Below are 21,900 nucleotides of genomic sequence, written 5' to 3' on the forward strand. Positions count from 1 at the left end.
ACTCCCTCTCTCGGGGGATCTGAGACTCCCCTTCCTACTGCAGGATGGAGACATGTTTTCTTCAGTATAACAGTCCCAAGCAAGGCACATGGTCTTACTCCTTGGCCTTGACAAACACTTTCAATTAACTTATAAGCGCTCAGCCCTGGTTCTGTCACATGGTCTCTGACAGCAGAATTGGTCGAGACCGCCTGGACAAATTGTCCCTGTGGCTTCCTGCTCCTGATGTCACCTACTCACTCTCCCGTCTCTCAGGACCCCTGCAGGTGTGACATTAAACCAGCCTCGGGTCAGACTCGAAATCTATTTCACTCCAGACTCCTCTAATTCTACAATTAGCTTATCGTTTTATGGCACGGAGGGCATTTTATCAAGTGCTACAGAAACCATCATCTATTTTTAAAAAAGCAGTTTCCAGTTGACGCGTTTGCCCCTCTCACCTGCTGTAAAATCCAGTATTAGAAAGGACATGTTCGAAAGGGTGATTTTGGGTGGCGTGGACAGGGAAAAATTCATTTCCATCAAACCTACTCCTATCAAGTACTGCCCTGGATCAGACCTTCTGGGACCCAGGATTTTAAAATTTATAAAAGCAAGAGAGAGCTAGTGAAGGTGACAGTGGTCTGTCTGATTCTGCGCTCAGCCCCGGGAAAGCTCTGCTCTCTTTCACGGCCTCTTTTTATCGTATCCTTGCCACGAACCATCTACAGAACACCCCACGGCTGGGAATTTAATTCTCATCATTTTCCATGCCTGATTCTCCGCTCCACCACCCCACTCCCCCCACTAACCCAGATTCGTCCGCTTGATATTTCCTGTCTCTGAAAATGCTTTTCCTATCTGCTTTCACAGCTTTTCTTCCCTTACTCTTTCTCCCTTTGTGGCCAGAGTGATAGTACAGTGGGTCGGGTACTTGTCTTGCACACAACCAACCCGGGTTCAACCCCCCCGGCTTCCCTTATAGTCCCCAGAGAACCATGAAGAATGATTCCTGAGTGCAGGGCCAGGAGAAACCCCTGAACATTACTGGGCATGCCCCCCCCCCCCAAACACTGTAGCACTCTCCTCCCGTTGTTCATCGATTTGCTCGAGTGGGCACCAGTAATGTCTCCATTGTGAGACTTGTTACTATTTTTGGCATATCGAATATGCCATGGGGAACTTGCCAGGCTCTGCCATGGGGCGGGATACTCTCGGTAGCTTGCCAGGCTCTCCGAGGTCCCCCCAAAAACAAAATATAAATTAAAATTTTAAGAAATAGATTTTAATAAATAAAAAACTCTAATTCATTAAATGAGCTCTACTCTTCCTAGTGAGCCCTCTCATCCCTTATCTTTTTCTCATGCAAATTTGTTCTCTAAATCCCCAGATTCCTAGACTCTGAACATAATTCTTTTTCATTTATTTATAGTTTGGAATTTGAGCTCAAAGCCATGAGACCAGCGTAGTAGTTCTGTTATTAGGATACTAGTGTCTAATTTACAGATAAAAGAGTCATAATACTCCTGCCGTGAAACCCTCCATTGCTTATGGGTCAACAAGCAAACGAATAAATCTTGCTGGTATCATTGATGGTTGCCTTTGCAGCATGGGCACCAGATTCACAGCTGAATGTGCTCACTCAGCCACAGCTTCTGAGGGTCTCAGAGGTGCCAGGGAATATGGATGCTTTCACGGTTCAGATAGGACTCAGCAGTGTTACCTCCTCGATGCCTTTCACACATCCGATGAATCTCCTCACAGTGCCATGGAGAAGCTCCCCAAATATGTTGGGTTCCACTGTGCATTGGTGGGGGGGGGGGGTAGGGAGAGAAGGGAGGGATGCATGTTTAAACATGTGGCTTGTGCCTCGGCTCGGTTGCGGTCCACGTCACCCCTGGGGCTGCCCGTGCTCTTCCACTCATGGCCTGTCCTCCCTGCAGTGCGGCACAGTGGACCAGGGCCTCTACGTGAACCTGACAGAGAGGAACCTGCAGGATGCACAGAGGTTCATCCTGATGCACGAGGTGGTGCAGCCGGTGAGCCCCACCCCCGCCTTCCTGGAGGACAACAGCCGCTTCTCCCACGTGGCCGTGGACGTCGTGCAGAGCCGGGACGCACTGGTCCACATCATCTACTTAGCCACAGGTAAGTAACTCCCCCCACCCCCCAGTTCCTCAGGGGTTTCCCTCACAAACCTGCCGTCCAAGGGTCCACATCTGGGCCTCTCCACCCTCCAGAGCGACGACCACAAATCTCCCTTAGCTCTGGCTACTCCCTGCTTCCTTTGGAAGATCGTTTCACTCTTTCTCCTGTACATCAAGCAAGATTCTCTGTGGAAGGACAGTCCATTTTCTTAAAGATATGTCTGTCTGTTTTTAGAACTCTTGATCCTCAATGACTCAAAATAAGCCCACTGGGCATGGCTCCTCCCATTTGTATCACTTATGACAGTGGGAAAAAAGTTTGGTTTTACCTTTTTGGGTCACACCCAGCGATGCACAGGGGTTGCCCCTGGCTCATGCACTAAGGAATTACTACTGGCAGTGCTCGGGGGACCATCTAGGATGCTTGGAATAGAACCCGGGTTGGCCGCATGCAAGGCAAACACCCTCCCCGCTGTACTATCACTCTGGCCCCAACAGTGGCAGATTTTAAGAGGAAACTGGAGCTCAGATATTCCCCTTGGCTTCTTTGGTGAGTCCCAAGCGGTTCAGCTCCAACTCCAATTCTCTGTCTCTGCTGCAGATGCCATACGGATTTCTCCTAAAGGCGGAGCTGATGGCATGTTTGACAGAAATGTTTGCTGCTAACCTCATCAGTTACCAGTGGTAGTAAGGCCATTTTGTTTCTGTAGTAACCACCCCAGGTGGGCAGTTTTCACAGCATTGTATGGCACAGCCAGCTGGGGTCATGTTCCAGGCCTGTTCCTTGTCCAGTTTTGCCTGGCCTGAAAGTGTCACGCCCCCCTCCCCCCTGCCACCCCATTCTCTTCTGCATCGGACTCTGCCTGAAGTAAACTGGAAGTGTCCTCCAGATGCTCTGGGAAACTTTCCTTCTGAATGACCCTAAATGAGGAAAGCAGGTCCTTGAGTGATGTTTGGTTGAGTGCTGGTTTGGATGACTTCGGCACATTGGTATTGGGTAGAAGGCGTTATTGGGGCCCATGTGTTGACCGCCACTTTCTCACAAGACTCTGCCAGTGCTACTGCTGGGAGAATCTCAGTTTGCTCCAGGGAGTTAACTAGTACCCATTGGGGTCAATCTCAACACCCGCAAGTGTGAGGCTGAGGGCATGGCACATTTCTGCTCTCCTAGACACATTTTTGGGGGACGGGGTGAGGAATGTCACACCCAGCAGGGATTAGCACTTATTCTTGGCTCTGCACACAGGGGTCACTCCTGGCAGAGCTCAGGGAATTGTATGTGGTGCCGGGGATTGAATCTGGGTCAGGTGTGTGCAAGGTGAGTGCCCTCCCCGCTGTACTATGGCTACCTCCCCTGGACACACTTTCTGATGAGGAATAGAAACAGGAAGCAGGAAGGAGGAGATGATCAGCTTGTACAATGGAGGAACCGAGTCCTGTGATAGCAAAGCCAGGCGTGACAGCTAGCGGAGATGGGTCAGCCCAGCGCTGACTGAGGTGCATTTTCTGGCCTGCTGGAGGCATCAGACGCAGGAGTGGCCACTGTCCCTGTGCAGTGGGTCAGACGAGGACAGAGCTCTTGCCATTTGATCATGAGCAGAGGCCACTATGCTCTAAAGCGCCCATCTGGGAGAGCACCAGAGGAAGTTGGGCAGAAACAACTACGAGGAGTGACTTTCTAGAATATTCCATGAGGAATTAGAGGAAGATGCAGGGGCAGGTGGGGAGGGGCCAAGGTTGCTGCTTGTTTCTTGTGCTGAAAGAAGATGGGGAGCCAGAGTGCTCACCTCTGCTGCTTCTGGGGCTTCCAGAGGTGCTTTCTCTTGTCCCCTTAGCTCTGTGTGGATGAGTGAGCTAGGTGTTTCTAGAAACTTTCCTTCTTTTCCTTCACACACTCTGGTGGATGCAATGGAGACTAGGTTCAGTTTGGGATTCTAGAATATAACCCATCTCACCACCAGACCTGAAAGTTCAGCTTTTTGGGGGGGTGGGGTGTGTTTTTTGCAGGACCAGGCTGGTCATGTGGTGGTGCCTCAGCCACAGACCTTTGACCATTTCCAGGCAGAGGAGGCTTGCTCTGGGGGTCATCATGATTTCTAAGGAAATGTTCTTCTGCTGACTTGGTGTGTCCATCAGTTCAGCCACCACACGGCATATGCTGATCACGTCTTAAGGACTCGAGGGCTCCGATCAGTTTGTTTGCCAGTCTGTTTCTCCAGGGGTCTCCTCCTGTGTGGCCAGTGTTCATTTCCTTCCTTGTGTGCCATCATGCTGGACAGGGGGTCATCAGGCCTCATGTCCCATTCCGGAGATCCGAGTATTCATGATCTCGTTGCTTCTACAATCCCAACCTGCAGTTCCATTGCTTTCAAGACCTGCCTTCCATACAGTTAGGGGCAGCTCCTATGCCACCCTTCACAGAGCACCTTGCATCATCACCCTTGAAAATGTGCCTGCAGGAATCAGACATTGTAGTGTTTTCCTTCCAAACAATCCAACTTAGGCAAGTCATAGATCCAAGATGAAATTGTAGCCCACAGCATTGTTGTTGGAACAGTACAAAAGTTCAGTGCATTTGCTGGCAGGAATCTGGCTTGGTTTGGTTTGATTTTTTTTTTTTTTTGCCCATACCGAATGGTGCCCACGGCATACTCCTGGTTCTACACTCAGGGGTCATTCCTGGTGGAGCTTGGGGAACCGTGCAGGATGCTGGAGATTGAGCCCGGGTCTGCCACATGCCAGGAAACTGTTGTACCCAATGCACTATCCCTCCAGTTCCAGGAGTCTGCCTGGATGATGTCCTGACCAGACTCTGCCCTTCCCTTTCCCTCCACACCCCATACCTCCTTCCTGCAGGTGAGTCTATCTCAGACTGAGGGTGCCGTGCTAGTCCAGCCTCTCTCTTCCCCTCTCAGGACTGTCATATCTGCTCGAAGGAATGAGACATCATGGGCCACTCACAAAAATGTCCGACAGAGTTTCACTCTTTTGCCCTACAACCCTGATTTTTAATTTATTTACTTGTTTGGGGTCTACGGGCCACACCTGGTGATGCTCAGGGCTGACTGCTGGCCCTTTGATCAGGGATCGCTTCTGGTAGTCTGGGTAGGGGCAAGCATATGGCGTTTGTTGGGGATCAAACCAGGGTCAGCCACATGCAAGGCAAGTGCCCTAACACTCTGTACTATTGCTCCAACCCTGAGTTTTTAATTTTAAGAATTGTTTTTATCTGCTGCCTGTTTACAAACTGAACCATAAGTTGTTCTATGGATAGTGGAGCTGTTCACTGAACCCCAGACTGGGGGCCCAGGGCTGCAGTGTCCCTGGTTTCCTATGCAGGTTAAACTCAAAGGGAACAGGAGTTGTCAGTCAGGGGAGGTAGCTGGCGACAGGAAAACAGAGTCCAGGTTCAGCCTGACTCCCAGCCAGGTACAGGGACTGAGGCCGGCCCAGCAAGAGTTCTTGATGGTATTTAAGTTTGTGTAGATTCGCTTGCCAGTTCTAATTTTAGCTTCTCTATAAATTACAAATTTCATGGCTTGCCCAACTTTCAGAGTTTTCATTTCTCCTGTACAGCACAGCTTAATGCGTTTTGAAGGAGCTACTTTCTTTTGCACGTTTTAATTCAAAACTGAACGGAGTTCTAAAGGGGACCATTCTTTTGGGAGCCAGCATATGGTTTTCTTCTTCTAAGGAACTGCAATGTAAAAATATAAAATAGAATAGTTCAAAATGCCAAGCTGTTTTAGCTAAACTGCTAATAGTCAGCCACTTTTCTCGAGAAGGAAGAACCTGAGTTTTAATGTCAAATCCACTGGAGAAGATTTGGTGGTGAACAAAAGACTGGGAAAGTGTCATTTAAAGAGAAAGATGAACAACAAAGCCAGTTGTAATGTTATATGAGAAAAATGGAAGCCGGAGGAGGGCACGGGGGGACGGCAGGTTGTGTTCAGATGCGTTTCTAAGGGAAATTAATGAGACCCGTTCTGACCTTCAAGAGGTAATGAGGGGATGTCCACTGTCAGGAACTTTTATGTGAGGAATGTACAAGCTTGAACCCCTTTCTATAGAAATCTGATTGCTTGATCTGATTTTTCATTGGTTCAGGGTGACTCAAGAAATGCACCTCTCTGAGGACCGAGCCATAGGACAGCGGGTAGAGCACTTGCCCTGCATGCAGCCAACATGAGTTCCATCCTTAGCACCCCTTAGGGTCTCCCAAACCCACCAGGAGAGGTTCCTGAGCTCAGGAGTAAGCCCTAAGCATTGTTGCGTGAGTAACCAAAAAAAAAAATTAAAAAAAAGAAAGAAAATGATCTCTCTCAGGAGGAATAATGAAGGGACAGGAAGGGGACTCAAATGGGTGAGATTCTGAGAGCTTCAAGGGAACAGAATCCATGGGTTTTTGGAGGGAAATTGTTATAGACTGGTCCCCAGAACTCATCTTTTTCAACATCTAAGCTTGGTCTAGAGTCCCTAGGAGAAAATTCATCAGACTTTCCTATCCCCATCCTGTTTTCTTCCGAACATAATTTAAATATAGCAGCTAGTATATTCATTGTTACTTGCTACCTGTCGTTGTTAGAATCCAGGAATCAGTAATGCATGAAAAAAAGGAGTTTATAGGAAAAGAAATTATCTGCGTACTATTTAGAGCAGTGTTTCCCGGCCTTTTTCCAACTGTGGCCACCTTCTGGCATGTTTTCCTCCCTGGAAACTCCCTGTCCTGCCTCTTGGCTCCTTGTCTCATGACATTGCCCTTCATGTATGTGAATTTCCCTTTATATCCACCTTGGACTATCTCCTAGGACATTCCATGGATATGGCCCTAGAAGAGTACACTGCTCTAGAAAGTTCTGCTTCAAGAGAATAACGAGATCTTGCTCAGCCAGAACTGAAATACCATTTCTGACTTTTCTCTAAGTGGTTTTGTTTCAAAACTCAAGTCCCCAATCCTTCAGCAATGCTTCTGAAGAATAGGTCAAAGTTCCCTTCAACCCAGTGACATCTTTGAGAGAGAATCTCCAGAGATCCATTTGTGCACCAAAATTCAAGTTACTGTCCACATTTTGCCAGTCCTCTATTTTTTCCTTTGGTTTGTTTTGTTGGGGAGAAAGGGCTCACACTGCTGTCCTCAAGGCTTACTCCTTCCTAGCTCTGCGCTGCAGGGCTGGCCGTGTGCAAGGCCAGTGCCTCAACTCCTATACCCTAATTATTCTTTCCCTACACATTTATTATCAATCAGTCTGTCCTCCGACCGTGCTGTTCTCACTTGAAGCCCCCAGTATTGTTCACCAGTATCTGGTCTTAGCCAAAAGCAAATGATTTCTGGTCTGTTTCTCTGCCCTGGTATTTCTCAGAATCCCAAACTCAGCAAACAAAATTAGTGTTTTAGTATTAATTTATGCCCCTGTTAAAATGAAAAGTCTACTATTAAAACATTTGGGTGTGTTTAAAATGGCTTAAAATGATATAAAAAAAAACAACTTTTAAGAGCTAAATTAGGAACATTAATTCTTGTACTTCAATTGTTTGATTTTAAAATGGTATTTGGATAGTTTTAGCAACTGAACCCTAATTCCCCAACCACAGAATAATATGAAATGTATGCCACAAATTAGTAAATATTTCAATTTGCTCTAAATTGACTCTGACTCCTGCTGTCTTTTTGGTGACTTTCACTGTTTCTTCTAGGCCAACTTTCACCCTCCCTGCTTTTCTGTAATTATTTTTAATAACTGGAAAATTCAATTACAAAAAAAAAGACTTACCTGCTAATCTTCTGATGATTCTGTAACTGATCCTATGGAACTATCCTTCTAGTTGATATTGAGAACAGAGCTCTCCTTAGGTAATCAAGTAGCCACTTACACCCACATCTGTTTCACTGGCTAAACACTAAACATGATGCAATTATTTCATTTATTAACAACACATGTTAAATATTTAACTTCATGCAAAGTGCTAGTGTATCTTGAAGGGGAATTTATTCAAATAATTTGAATTTGACCCCTGGCACCACATAGTTCATTCAGCACTCAAAGAGAGGGAGTGAAGGAAGAAAGGTAAGGAAGGCAGGAGGCAAGAGGGAGAAAGGAAGGAAGGAAGGAGGAAGGGAGGGAAGAGGGAAAGGAGGAGAAAGGGAGGCAGGAGGAAAAGAGGGAAGAAGGGAGGGAGGAAGGAAGGAAATTAAAATTCTTGAGAAGTCACTATGTTTAAATATGAGTATGTAGATAGAATATAAAGTGTTTCCTATGACCATGAGAATAGTATGAGTTTTTTTGCAAAAAAAATAATCATCAAAGGAGATAGAACAGCTTCTGATGAAGAAATAATTCATCTTTGAATTTAGAGAGTAATTTTTGCTCACTTTCCTTGATTTTCTCCATGATGACCATCTATTCACCATCTGTTCACTAAATAGGCATGTATAATAAATATACTATATTAAAATAAATATAAAATATTAATTCTGCCACTATGAATTCATCAACTTCACTGTGCTGAATGTGGCAGGCTACAAATTTTAGTTTATCTGATTTGTCCTCATCGAAACTGAAATGTAACATGCAATCTTACAGTGTTTATAGAGAGCAGAGCTGGAACTCAGATCATCCTAAGCAACCTGGATCTCAACCTGGATCTCCCACCTGACAAGCTGGGATTCATTTCACATCCTGGAGAGGATAGTTGAGCTGGGTTTAAAATTAAAATCCACAGAAACCTTGTAATAAGTAAGATAAGGAGGTGGTTTAACGTCACCTGGCAGGAAATACGGGTCTACCTTGCAGAGATGTTCAGGGACTGAAGAGAGTGATCCCAGGACAGTGGTCTCAGAGGCCTCCAGGCTCCAGTCACATAGCTACAGTGTTAACACTCAAGGTGACCAAAACGACCATGAAACTCTCTCATCAGTGAGGGCGAATCAAATTACCAACTCAAAAACATGTCCAACGAGAAAAATACACCTATGTTAGAAGCCAGCATTCCCAGAGCTCAGTTGAGGAATTCTAGAACTACCTGCCCAGGAAATATTTGGTACAACTGGAAAAGGGTCAACTCTCACTATTTCTAAAGTTTTTTACCTTACAACTGCCATTTAGTCAGGCATCTTAAATGCTGGAGTAAGTCATCTTGCTCTTCCTGTTCCCTGCCTTCATTTTCACACCCCGAATTCAGCATCAGAGCCAGGGAGGGACGTTAGCCTTTGAAGTAGCTTCTCTTGGGGGTGGAAGACATCTTGCGTTCCTTCATGTGCTGGGTTATCGTAAAGGACCGCATATCTCTTGCCTATCCAGTCCATCTCTACCCTCTTGGAACTTCTCTCTCTGTCTCTCTCTTTCTTTGTCTCTCTCCCTTCCTTCCTTTCTTTCCCCTCCCCTTCCCTTTCCTCCTCTTGCCCCTCTTCTCTCCTGTTCTCTCTCCTCTCTTTTTCTCTTTTTTTCATTTCTTTTGTACCACAACTGGAGGTGTTAGGTTTTACTCCTATGTCAATTCTCAGGGATCATTCCTGGCCATGCTCCAGTGACCATTTGTGGTTTGGGATATCAAACCCTGGTCAGTTTCATTGCCTAAATCTGCTGACTCCTTTACCTGAGAGATGATCTCAACTGTCAACCTTCCCACCTACATCCCAGATGTGCAGGGCTCCTGGAGACCCCCAGCTTGCAGAGTCACTGCCCAGTGGTAAGCAACCTCCAGCCCCCAGCCCCTGTGGCTGGGGTCAGAGTTAACTCTGCCTGTACAGTGCCTGTTCCTTCATGCAGAGCAGGGAAGCTGAACCACGTGGAGATTCTAAGCTTTGCAAAGAATGTCTTTGTTTAATTTTGGGGGTGATGCTCGATCAGTGCTCAAGGCTTATTCCTGACCCTGCAGTCAGGAATCACTGCTGATGGGACTCTCAGGACCATTCCAGGTACCAGGGATGGAACCCAGGTCAGCCATATGCAAGGCAAGCATCTTGACTGCTGTACTATCTCTCCAGCCCCATGGGAATCATTTCTTACTTGCTTTACCCCCTTCCCTTTCCTTCGTTGGTTTCATCATGATGACCGGAGGTCACCTCCTCAGCTGTGGTGCCCTCCCAAGAATGCATCCAGAGGTTCTGGACATTGAATACTCTGTGTGGCTTGCAGGTTCTCTTCACTGCCCCCTACACTTCCGAGCTTCACACATGCCCCATCCCTGCCAACAACAAACCCCACCCCCTCGCACTAAGCTGAAGTTCTAATCTGGGACATTGAAAAGCAAATAAAATGTTTCCTTGGTACCACCATCAATGATGGCAACGAGGAAGGGAGTTGGCCTCCGGTGGGGGGAGAGGGAGAGGGAGGCAAAGCAGTTCTGAGTCAGAGCTGCCTGCTGGCCCCGAGAATTGTGTCGGAACTGATCCTGGACACGCTGATCACCATTACGTGACCTGACACTCTCGCGGTGGAGCCAAGCCAATTCCCACTGGTCTTAGTGCTCCTGAGCAACTCCATCTCCCCAAAACACTGCTGGCATGCAGAAGAAGAAGGTGTGAGGGAGATACGCTTGAGTTAGGGAAGTTAGAAGAGATTTCCCCTGGGAGCCAGAATCATGTGAGCAAACACGCACCCATCTGAGAAGAATACACAGGGAAGTAGTGCTGTCTCTGCATACCACCCACCAGGCTCACTTCCTTTCCTAGTGTCCATTCTGGCTCAAGAGCTCATCCTCTGCACCCTTTCAGGGGCTCTTGGGCGTCACTGGCAGTGGGGAAGCTGCTGGTCTCTGCCCCCTGGTGCCACCTCTCAGACTCCAGTTCCCGCAGGACCCGTGGGGGCGGTCAGCACTGCTGGGGGCTGTCACGAACCTCCAGCTTAGGTTTGGGACAGAGGCTGGGCTCCAGGTTCACAACAGAATTTCAGCTCTCCATTCACCCCCGCCACCATTCTCTAATCTGTCCCATCAGAAACCAAGTTCTTCTTAAGTACCATAAAATTGGGAAAATTTGATCCCATTACAAGGTGTTAACTCATTGGATCTTTACTGGTAGAAGCGTGGATTCCGCCAAGGCCACCAGGATGCTCTTGTTCCTTGTGGGAAAAGTCCTGCTCAGGGGGAAATGTTGGTCATAATATCACCGGCCGGTTAGCACTGGGCAGCAGGGCTCTGCTGGGGTGTCAGGTGGTCTGGTACCCTTGTGTCGTGGTGAGGGCGGGCCTGTGAGGTGTGCTCCTGCTGACTTCTGGATCTCTCCTTCCAACTCCAGCAGAGCAAGCCCCACCTTTGTGCATCTGGGCCCAGGATCCCGGCCGAGTAGTGCTGGTGGACCATCACTTTCAGATATCAAGCCTGGTATCTAGTAATTAGGCTGTCAAGCAAACAGTGGGACACTCAGTAGGGCCAGGGGGGAGGGAGTCGGGGCCAGCTCCAGGAGGAGATGAGATGTCACCGTTAGTGACCTGGTATGCAGCTTCCCAGAGTGACGGCTGAACCAAACCCCGTCATTCTTAGCTGTGAGCCTCCAGAGGACACTGCCCAGCAACTCATCCTTTGCACCCAAGGACACTGGGCCGAGAGAGCTGATTGTACTTGGACTGGGCATGGGCATCAAGGGACCTGGACTGCATTGGAGGACCAGCCCCCCAGGCCATAGTGACTAAGGAGCAGGAAGTTCTCCTGCCACCAGGATGCCACCTGCCCTGGGGAGCAGTTGCCCTATCTGCAGGCAAGCCCACTCTGGTTCTTTTTTTCTTTTTTATAATTTTTCATTTTATAAAGTAGTTCACAATATTTGATTATATTTAACATTCAAACATCAATTCCACCACCATGACACCTTCCCACCACCCTATTTTGGATGTTTCCATCGGAACCCCAATCCCCACCCCAAAGCAAAACCAAAATAATTATATTTTGTGTTGTTTGTTATGAAAAACCACTGAAAATGCTACAAAAAAGTATCCTTAGAGGAAAGAGTGTGGAGTTTATTGTATTTTGCCCAGGGGCCATTAAGCCCTTCTGTAAGAGATCAATAACATGTTGTTAGAGGTTGAACCTTGTGTGCTCAATATGTGTGTGTGTGTGTGTGTGTGTGTGTGTGTGTGTGTGTGTGTAGGGCTGGAGCGATAGCACAGTGGTAGGGTGTTTGCCTTACAAGCGGCCAACATGGCTGACCCGAGTTCGATTTCTCCGCCCCTCTCAGAGAGCCTGGCAAGCTACTGAGAGAATCTCGCCCGCACAGCAGAGCCTGGCAAGCTACCCGTGACGTATTCAGTATGCCAAACACAGTAACAACAAGTCTCATGATGGAGACGTTACTGGGCCCGCTCGAGCAAATCGATGAACAACGGGAGGACCGTGATATATATATATATATATATATATATATATATATATATACACATATATATTATATATATATATCCAGTAATAAATGGATCTCATTTCCCTAACCCTGAATATGCAGAGTCGAGAAAGATATGGAAGGAAAGGCTGATAAAACACCAAGGCAGACATAGGCTGCCAAAACACAGAAAAACAAAAATGATTGTCTACTTTTAATGCTCATACGCTGGCATCTGCTGCATCCATTGAAGACCTTATGGTACAAGCGCGAAAGATCAAGTACGACATCATTGGTCTGACCGAAACGAGAAGACATCAATCCCATCATGCTGTTTTCGACACTGGAGAAGAACTGTTCCTTGGAACATGTGATAAAAGAGGCGTCGGTGGTGTCGGTATCCTTGTCAACACAAACTTAGTCACGAGCATTGATTCATTTGAATGCCTAACAACCCGAATCGGACGATTACACTTGAATAAATGTGGCTCACTACCGGCAGTTTCTATCTTTGTTGTCTATGCACCAACATCCAGTTATGGTGAAAGAGAAACTGAGAAATTCTACATGGAGCTGGAGAAATTCTATAAAGAAGATCACACCTTCTACAAGATCATTGTCGGTGATTTTAATGCCAAGATAGGACCAAGAAGATCAGTCGATGAACTCCACATCGGAACCCATGGCCTGGAATGGAACGAACAGGGTGACAGACTCAGATACTGAGTTCATTATGTCAACCAAAACCTTCCATGGTAACTCACAATTCCAAAAGGCTAAATCTAAACGTTGGACATGGGAGTCTCCCGATGGACGGTTCCACAATGAAATAGACCACATCATATTCAATCGGCGGTTTTGCCTAACTGATGTTGCTGTTGTCCCAAAATTCCAAACAGGATCAGACCACCGTCTTCTTCATGCTAAATTCTACCTCACAGAACGAGGAGAAAAGAATGCAAGGTTTAAGAAGAAGACTCCCAGAACAACCACCAACTGGGAACTCTTTGGCTCTGTTGCGGCAACATGGGAAGATGCCGTCATTGACAACATTGATGAAGAATACGATCGAATGATTCAGCACCTCCATGATTGTGCAAGGAATGCCAAGAGAGAGATAACCACAAAAAGCCGTCTTTCTTCGAACACTCTTGAACTTATTCGCCAACGTGGCTTGGCACGTGCCTCAGGCAACCACAAACAAACGTCCGAACTGGCAAAACAGTGCAGAGAAGCCATCAAGGATGACCTCAAAAACAGGAGAGCAGCAGTACTGGTAGATGCAGCAGAAGCTGGGAAAAACATTCGTAATGCCCGCCTGTCCTTCACCAACTACAAAACCAAGATGACTGCCCTCCGACATCATGATGGATCTATCACATCTTCCAGAAGGGCAATGGAGAAGATTATTCATGACTTCTACTCAGATCTCTTTAATAACCACATCCACTTGCCCACATACCACATACCACATGATGGATATGTCATTCCCAATGTTCTCCCTTCCGAAATCCAACATGCCATCTCGTCGGTAAAGAAACAAAGAGCACCTGGCCCAGACAAGATCAGACCTGAACACCTGAAGAACTTACCATCAGTACTCATCAATACATTGGCTCGACTCTTCACACGCTACCTGTCTGAATGCAAGGTTCCATCCCAATGGAAAACCAGCAAGACTGTACTACTATACAAGAAAGGAGACATCCACGACATTGGCAACTATCGCCCAATCTGCCTATTGTCTGTCATCTACAAACTATTCACTCGAGTCATCCTGAATAGGATTAGCAGAACACTAGATGAAGGACAACCATGTGAACAAGCTGGATTCCGAAAAGGATTCAGTACCATCGACCATATCCACACAATAACCAAGCTCATTGAGGTATCTCGGGAGTTCAAGATGCCACTCTGTCTAACGTTCATTGATTTAAAGAAGGCCTTTGATTCTGTTGAGACGGAAGCGGTCATGGAAGCCCTAGCCAATCAGGGCGTACAAACTCAATACATCAGGATCCTTCGTGAGCTCTATTGCGGATTCACTAACAAGATCTCACCATTCTACAAAGAAATTATCATCCATATCAAGAGAGGGGTTCGGCAGGGTGATACCATTTCACCAAAACTCTTCAGTGCCACCCTCGAGAACATCATGCGACGACTGGAATGGGAAAACATGGGAGTGAAGATAGATGGTCGGCAACTACACCACCTCCGCTTTGCTGATGACATCGTTCTAATAACACCAAACATCAACCAAGCGGCACAAATGCTGAACGACTTTGACCGTGAATGTGGAAAGGTCGGACTACAGCTGAATCTTACGAAGACAATGTTTATGAGAAACAGCCTTATTCCTGATGCTCCATTCGCTCTCAACGGAACCACCATCTCCGAATGCAACAGTTATATATACCTAGGTTGAGAAATCAACATGATGAATGACCTGGCACCTGAGTTGCGCAGGAGGAAGAGAGCGGCTTGGAATGCCTTCAAGAGCGTTGAAGAAATAACTAAAAGGACAAAGAACCTCCAGCTACGAGCACATCTCTTTGATTCCACTGTTCTTCCTGCATTAACATATGCCTCAGAGCCCTGGACCCTACGAAAACAGGATGAGAACGCTATTCGTGTCTCTCAAAGAGGAATCGAAAGAGCTATGCTTGGAATATCACGATTCACTCAAATGAGAGATAGAATCCGGAGTTCTGATCTTCGTCAACGCTCAAGAATCAGAGACGCTGTCTCATTTGCCAAGACATCAAAAATCAGATGGGCTGGACATGTAATGAGGTTTACAGACAACCGCTGGACTAGAGCCATTACTGATTGGATTCCACGAGACATCAAAAGATCACGTGGACGCCCACCTATAAGATGGTCAGACTTCTTCGTCAAGACCCTAAATGATCGGTTTGAGGCTCTACATGTTCCTAAAACGAACAAATACCATTGGGCTACGCTAGCACGCAACCGGGATGAATGGAGATGTTACTGGCACCCGCTCGAATAAATCGATGAATAACGGGGATTAAGTGATTAAGTGATATATATAATAGGCTGGAGTGACATATATATATATATATAGGCTGGAGTGACATATATATATATACATATATATATATATATATATAGGCTGGAGTGATAGCACAGCGGGTAGGGCGTTTGCCTTGCATGCAGCCGACCCGGGTTCAATTCCTCCATCCCTGTCAGAGAGCCCGACAAGCTACCGAGAGTATCCCACCCACACAGCAGAGCCTGGCAAGCTCCCCGTGATGTATTTGATAGGCCAAAAACAGTAACAACAAATCTCACAATGGAGACATTACTGGTACCCACTCAAGCAAATCAATGAATAACGGGAGGACAGTGCTACAATGCGATATATATATATATATATATATATATATATATATATTATATTTCCCTCTGAGATTGGTTGCCTCCTGCTTTGAACCCTATAAAATGTGGTGTATGGGTAGGGTGTGTGGTTTGAAGTATCTGGCTGCACGGGTGAGCCTACCCTTCCTGTGAGTGTCTTTGTACTGGCAAGGAGGGGGCATCAGATTCCCTCTTGGTTGTCCTTCCTCCCCAGTCCCCTCCCCAGTGTGCTGAATGGCTGTGTGGGTGCTTTCTGGTTTGTGGGTTTTGTTTGTTTATTTATTTATTCATTTATTTTTTGCTTTTCTGGGTCACACCCGGCGATGCACAGGGGTTTCTCCTGGCTCTGCACTCAGGAATTATCCCTGGTGGTGCTCAGGGAACCATATGGGATGTTGGAAATTGAACCCGGGTCATCCGCATGCAAGGCAAATACCCTACCCGCTGTGCTATTGATCCAGCCCCCTGGTTTGTGGTATTTTAATCTCCAATTTCCTTTGGGAAACCTAGAGGGGCCTCACCTGCTTCTTAGATGGGGCTTGTGTGGTCTTGCAACCCAACTGTCCTTACAAAAAGGTGATACAGTGGTACCACCCGGGAACCACACAGTTCTTTGGGTGCATGGCACATCCTTGGCTCTTTGTTTGGAGACCACCCCTCCCTGGTGCTCAGGGCTTACTCCTGGCACTGCACTTTTGCCCCTGGAGGTGGCGTTATGCTTCCCCCATCCTGTCTGATTCACCAGACTGGTGTTTTCCTTGGAGGTGAGTGCATGGCCACTGGCACCAAACCCTGGATGGAGAGTCTAGGCGGCCTGAAGCAGGCTGGGCCCTAAGGTGAAAGACAGCGGGATAGTGTGATAAACTATTCTAGTAGAGCAAGCAAAAGTCAGCGTGAAAAAACCCCTTCTCTCCCCTCTCCCAGGCCAAGTCCTGCTGAACGGATGGGTGGACTATGGAACTATATGGGAACTATGGGAGACCCCGATGCTTTTGCCTATCCAGCCCTTCTCCCACCCCCTGCCCCTGCCCCTTTGTCTTTACTCTCCTTGCCCTCATCTGGGAAGAAGAAAAGAAAACCTCTCTGCGTCTGTCTTTGTCTCCACATTTAAAAGGTTTCCATGCAAATTAATGAACTCTGTGGCCATGTGAATAAATTATCGGTACTTGGTGGATATCTGAAGGCTACAGAAGCCTCCTCTGCTGGTAATTTTAAAACACTCGGCAGCATTTTCAGATGAAAACAACAGTTCCAAAGGACAGCTGTTGCTCTCTACTTTTAGCCTTACTTTGGGCTCCCACCGAATATAATGAAACTGATTAAACATACAATTGGTTTTACTTGAGGAATCAAAATGGAGTTGAGAGAAGAATAAGAAAATTTGCTCACGGAGTCTTTTCTGGAGCTGCTGGCTGCTGTTTTTAGAAAGGGGACCAGAGGGAAACTTCTCTGGGTTTAGCAACTGGCTGGCGGGTCCCTTGGAATGGAACCCAGGAGCCTGCCCCGTGCCCACTCTCATCCTTTATCCTGTTCCCATTCCTACTGGGACCCCTGAGAATCCAAGTCTTTCTTGAGTAGAGGTCTTGTCCTGGACATACCACCTTTCCTCGTAGTTGATGGGGATCATATTTGCTGCCATTCCAAGGGCTGTACAGGACCCTTCCCCAGAGCACTGCTATATCCGCGGTTCATGGTCTCCAACCTGCGGGCCATCAGCCTCCCATGGGCCAGCCGGGGACTGGTCCAGATGGAAGTTACGTTCTAGCTTCTGGTTGCAGAATGCCCTTGGAAGTAATCATCAGGAAGCTGAGACCTCGACTACAGGGTGAGATTGTGGTAAGGCGGTGATCTGGAGTTGTGCTTATAATAAGGATGTTAGAATTTCTTGGATTTGCTCTTATTGATGAATTTAAAACATACATGTGAGATTTAATGTGGGGAAAGAGGAAAACCAGCTCCCCAGATGGCTAGGGATGTCACCCCACCAGGTCCCTAAAGCAGGGGTAGAGGGACTGGCTGTCTCTGGTCTTATGGCTGGCACAAACTAGGTGATCTTTGTTTCCCAAGGTAGGTGTCCACAAAGTAGACACTGGGCAGTCGGGCTCTTGTAGCACGTATAAGAAAACTGACTCTCAGGGCTTACACGTTCACCTCCACACAATTACTAAGCAACAACAGAGGTATCGATTTCTTATTACCTGAGCATACCCTCTGAGTTGTGAAGCATCACCCTCTAATATATTTTATTTCCATGTAAAATCACATTATGTTGTTATAACTTTGTAAGTTAAGAATAAAGGATGATTTTTTTCAAAGTGAAATAAAATGAGCTCCCTATGGTCTTGTGGGCAAAACGTAGAGACACCTGTGGTATAAGTGGTCTGTGTACCCATCCACCTAAGAAGGTGATTTTTTAGGTTGAGAATTGTAGTGTAGAGGCTGGCAAGCTAACTCAGAAGGCTGAATGAAGCACATGCTAGCATGTGCTAGCCCCTGAGTTCAAGCCCCACCCCCCCCCCAACACACACACACCCTCCACTGCATGGCCCCTGAGCATTGCTGAGTATGACCCTCTCTCTCCACACTCCACCCTGTGTTCCCGGCACTGCTGGGCCTAAGCTGCTTTTCATGGCCAATCCCTTGCATTGAACCGTCTGGCCCAGATGCAGAGTATTGCTTGGGAGAGCCCCCCAAAATCAAAGAATGATAATCACGGCATTCTCAGGGAAGTGTTTCATTCTTAGGAAAGTTTCCTTCGTATCTCTAGATACGAAGCATAAGTAGATGCGTTGATTGCAAAGTGTAACATCTTCCTGTAGTTCTCCCTCTGGTCCTGACAGACTGAGCAGCCCAGGAGGGCCACAGGACCTTTCAGGCACTTTACCAAGTCCATGCCCAAAGAGCCCATGACCCTGAGTTTTGTTCCTCTTATTCTCTGCTTTCTTTTATAACCCTACCATATTATTTTTACCCCATATGGCATGGCTTGATTTTATATTCTTTTGAAAACTAAATATTTCTTTCACTGAAGGTTGCTTTTTCCTAACATTCATTTATTTTTTTTCTGCATGACACATCAATGTTGATGCCGACAGCCAAGTTTTCCTTCAGTGCCACTGCTGAAGTTTCTCACTGTTTCCCTGAATTATAGTTAATCTGATTGACACCCGGTAGTTTGCAGTTGTTTGCTGGGGAAGGTTTTGTGACTGGCTGGCTGATTGCATTTCTGTATTCCGGAGCACCTGTGGAGAACTTAGTCCAGAGCAGAGCTTCCTGGTCCCATCAGCCATGGCAAGTGATGCTCTCTGAAGGCACCTGCAGAAAACAAGGTTGCTGGCTGCCCACTCCCTCAAAGACAAGTCTCAACCTTTGTTAAACTTGCTCTGCAACCAGCCCGGCAGGGATACTCTGCCTAGCGGGCCCCTTGAGGAAAGGAGATCTGACTTGTGCTGTGTTTGTACATGACGATGACCCAAGGATTGGCCCTGGAAGGTCCTGATTCTTGTGCCCCTGATGTCTTCAGCTCTGCTCCATTATCCCAACTCTCTTGGCAATGTGTGTTTGCAGAGCTCGGGATGGTACCCTACTTTATCTGATTTGTGGCATTTGTAAACATCCAAACTGGTCTGTCCACCAACCATCATCCTCATCTGGCTCCAACCCAGTGTTGTACCTTCTATGGAACAGTCAGCCCCACGTGGCTATAAGCCGAAGTCTCAATCTTGCATGCTTTTCTCAAGCTTCCCTCCTCCGCAGGCTCACATCTTCCACCCCTCTTCTCTGCCAGGCAAATCTATGTTGCAGGTTGTCATGGCTTCCTCCATTCCCCCACGACCATTGAGCGTTTTTACCCCCACTGGCTCTGCCGTTCTGAGGGTTGCACAGCCCGTGTCTGCCCCTTCCACTCATTCCTCTCCACAGTCCCCACCTTCCTGCTTACCCATGACTGACACAAAACACTGAAGCATTTGACATTCTGAGTTCCTAGACCCTGTAACTCCCTTCTTGGTTTGTTTTTTGGGGAGAGGGGGCACACCTGACCATACTCAGAGCTTACTCCCGTCTCTGTCCTTTGGTTCTGCATTCCTGGCTGTGCAGTTTTCAGTGGTGGGTATTAAAACCACAGGAATGGACAAGTCCCGGCCAATGGAAGCTTATGAAGACCTGAGCTTAGAGCAACAGGCATTACAACTGGTTTAATGCAATAACTTAGAGAAATGACAACTTGAGGTTTCTATTCCACTGAGTACACAGCTCCTTTATTCCCTCTCAAATTAATGTTGCAATAACCAAAAGTGCTTAGCATAGATTTTTCTCAGTCATCCCAACTCGGCATAATGGTAACAGACACAGGATAAATGTGGCCCCCGGGGGCGAAAGGCTAATTTAGACTTTCGATTCCTGCCCCGAGGCTGTCAGAGAAGGACTGCCAACTTTGCCAACAGGGTGGTTGTTTTGTAATTTCGACACAGTAAATTCAACATGAGTAATTTCCTTCTAGAAGGTTGAATTTCTCTCTTTACAGAATGATGAGTCTTAGATTTAAACTCTGGGTTAGATGAGAGCTTAGGAAAGATACCCAGAGGACTCTATTAATTGCACTCTTGTTTCAAATGCAATATGGTTTTATTCACAGACAACTCTAGTCCTATGTTTCCTGTAAGCTGCAGCTTATGACTGAGAAGGCTGGAAGGGGCCTTCGAGGTTTGATACGGCAAGACAGGCGAGTTTGCTGTAATACAGTCATTGTTTCCTCTCCACTCTCTTTGGGGTAAAATCCACCCCAAGCAGGGAGCGCCTTCTAATTTTAGACAAGGTTTGATTTGAGCTGAAGGAAATAATAGAGTCAAACCTGAAATCTTGCCTAGCAGGCCCTGTGCAGGAAGGGTGTCCAGTCCTCAAGGGGAGCTCATTTTGTGGCCCCAGCCAAGAACTAAGCCCAGGCTGAAGGAACACAGAGGGGTGGGTGAGTCTAACTTGGACACATGTCATTAGGATACTGGAGTCTAAACTGGCCCATCTGCTGGGAGCCAGGCACTGTACCCGGTTCAGGGTTTCATGGTGGACACTGCTGGCTACAGCCCCAGCGCCTGAATCCCAGACACATACTTGCAGATGAAGGTGCAGGAAAGGGGTTCGAAATAATGGGATCCAAGAGTGTTCCACTTAATTTATTGCTAACATTTATTTTAGGGAAAATGTGATTCCAGCTGGAGGGAAGCAGTGTGGTGTTGGAATGAGACGGTGTGTGAAAAGTCTGATTAGCAGTATTGTAAATTCTGGTACCTCAATGAAAGTGGGTTTTTTTTTTTTTAATGTACTTTCAAGCTCATTTTGAACTTTTGCTATTTGAAGACATCTTTATGAAGTATAAACGGCATGAAACTTCAAATATTAGGCTGTATAATTTGACACGGTTTGGTACATGGATGGTTTTGTGACATCCCCCCCCCCCCCCCAAATCATTGCGTCCTTGGATCTGATCCACTGAGTTAACTGAAAAATCTTCTCAGGCACATACTGGCCAAGACTTGTTTTCGTTTTTGAATTCTCTTTCACTGTATACACGTACTGCCAGGCTCCCAGTGCTAAGACCCATTACTTCATTTGCTAAAAGAATGAACTTCTGTAGTGTGTTGAAGTTTGCTACTTGTGGGTAAGAACCAACTGAATTCATGGTGTTCAGAGAATGGTCTGTTGCTATAGCAACATGCTACCTAGTGAGTGAAAGAGGACACTTCATCAGTCCCTGGCTGATGGTGGTGGCAGCAGTCATGGGTGCAAGCACCAAAGGTTTCCTTTTTGCCCTGCAGTAACACTGGGTTGATGAGGCAAATAATGAACATGGCCCTTGACAGCAGATGCAGGAATCAAATCAAGTTTAACCTACAATCAGTAGAAGAATAACTTACTTTCCTAGGTTGGCATCTCTTTGACTCTGATGTGTCATCAAACTCACTCAGTTTGTACTCAGGTCAAAATTTCCATTTGGTTTAATTTGTTTCCAGGATTCTGCTCACAGGAAGTGGAATAGTAAACACTACCATAAGATACAACAAAATTTAGAAAAGTTATAGG

At 46.7% G+C, this 21,900-nt stretch overlaps 1 protein-coding gene across 1 annotated transcript in view; it reads left to right on the forward strand.

Annotated features, from left to right (window-relative positions):
• SEMA5A (semaphorin 5A) overlaps positions 1–21,900 on the forward strand; it is a 302,092-nt gene that overhangs the window by 180,435 nt on the left and 99,757 nt on the right. The window contains exon 9 of the mRNA XM_056109051.1: positions 1,923–2,127. Within this exon, the coding sequence (XP_055965026.1) occupies positions 1,923–2,127 (205 nt within the window). The remainder of the gene's footprint in view (positions 1–1,922; positions 2,128–21,900) is intronic.

This window comes from Sorex fumeus, unplaced genomic scaffold (assembly GCF_029834395.1).
Source record: "Sorex fumeus unplaced genomic scaffold, SorFum_2.1 ptg000264l, whole genome shotgun sequence".
NCBI classification, from domain to species: Eukaryota; Metazoa; Chordata; class Mammalia; order Eulipotyphla; family Soricidae; genus Sorex; species Sorex fumeus.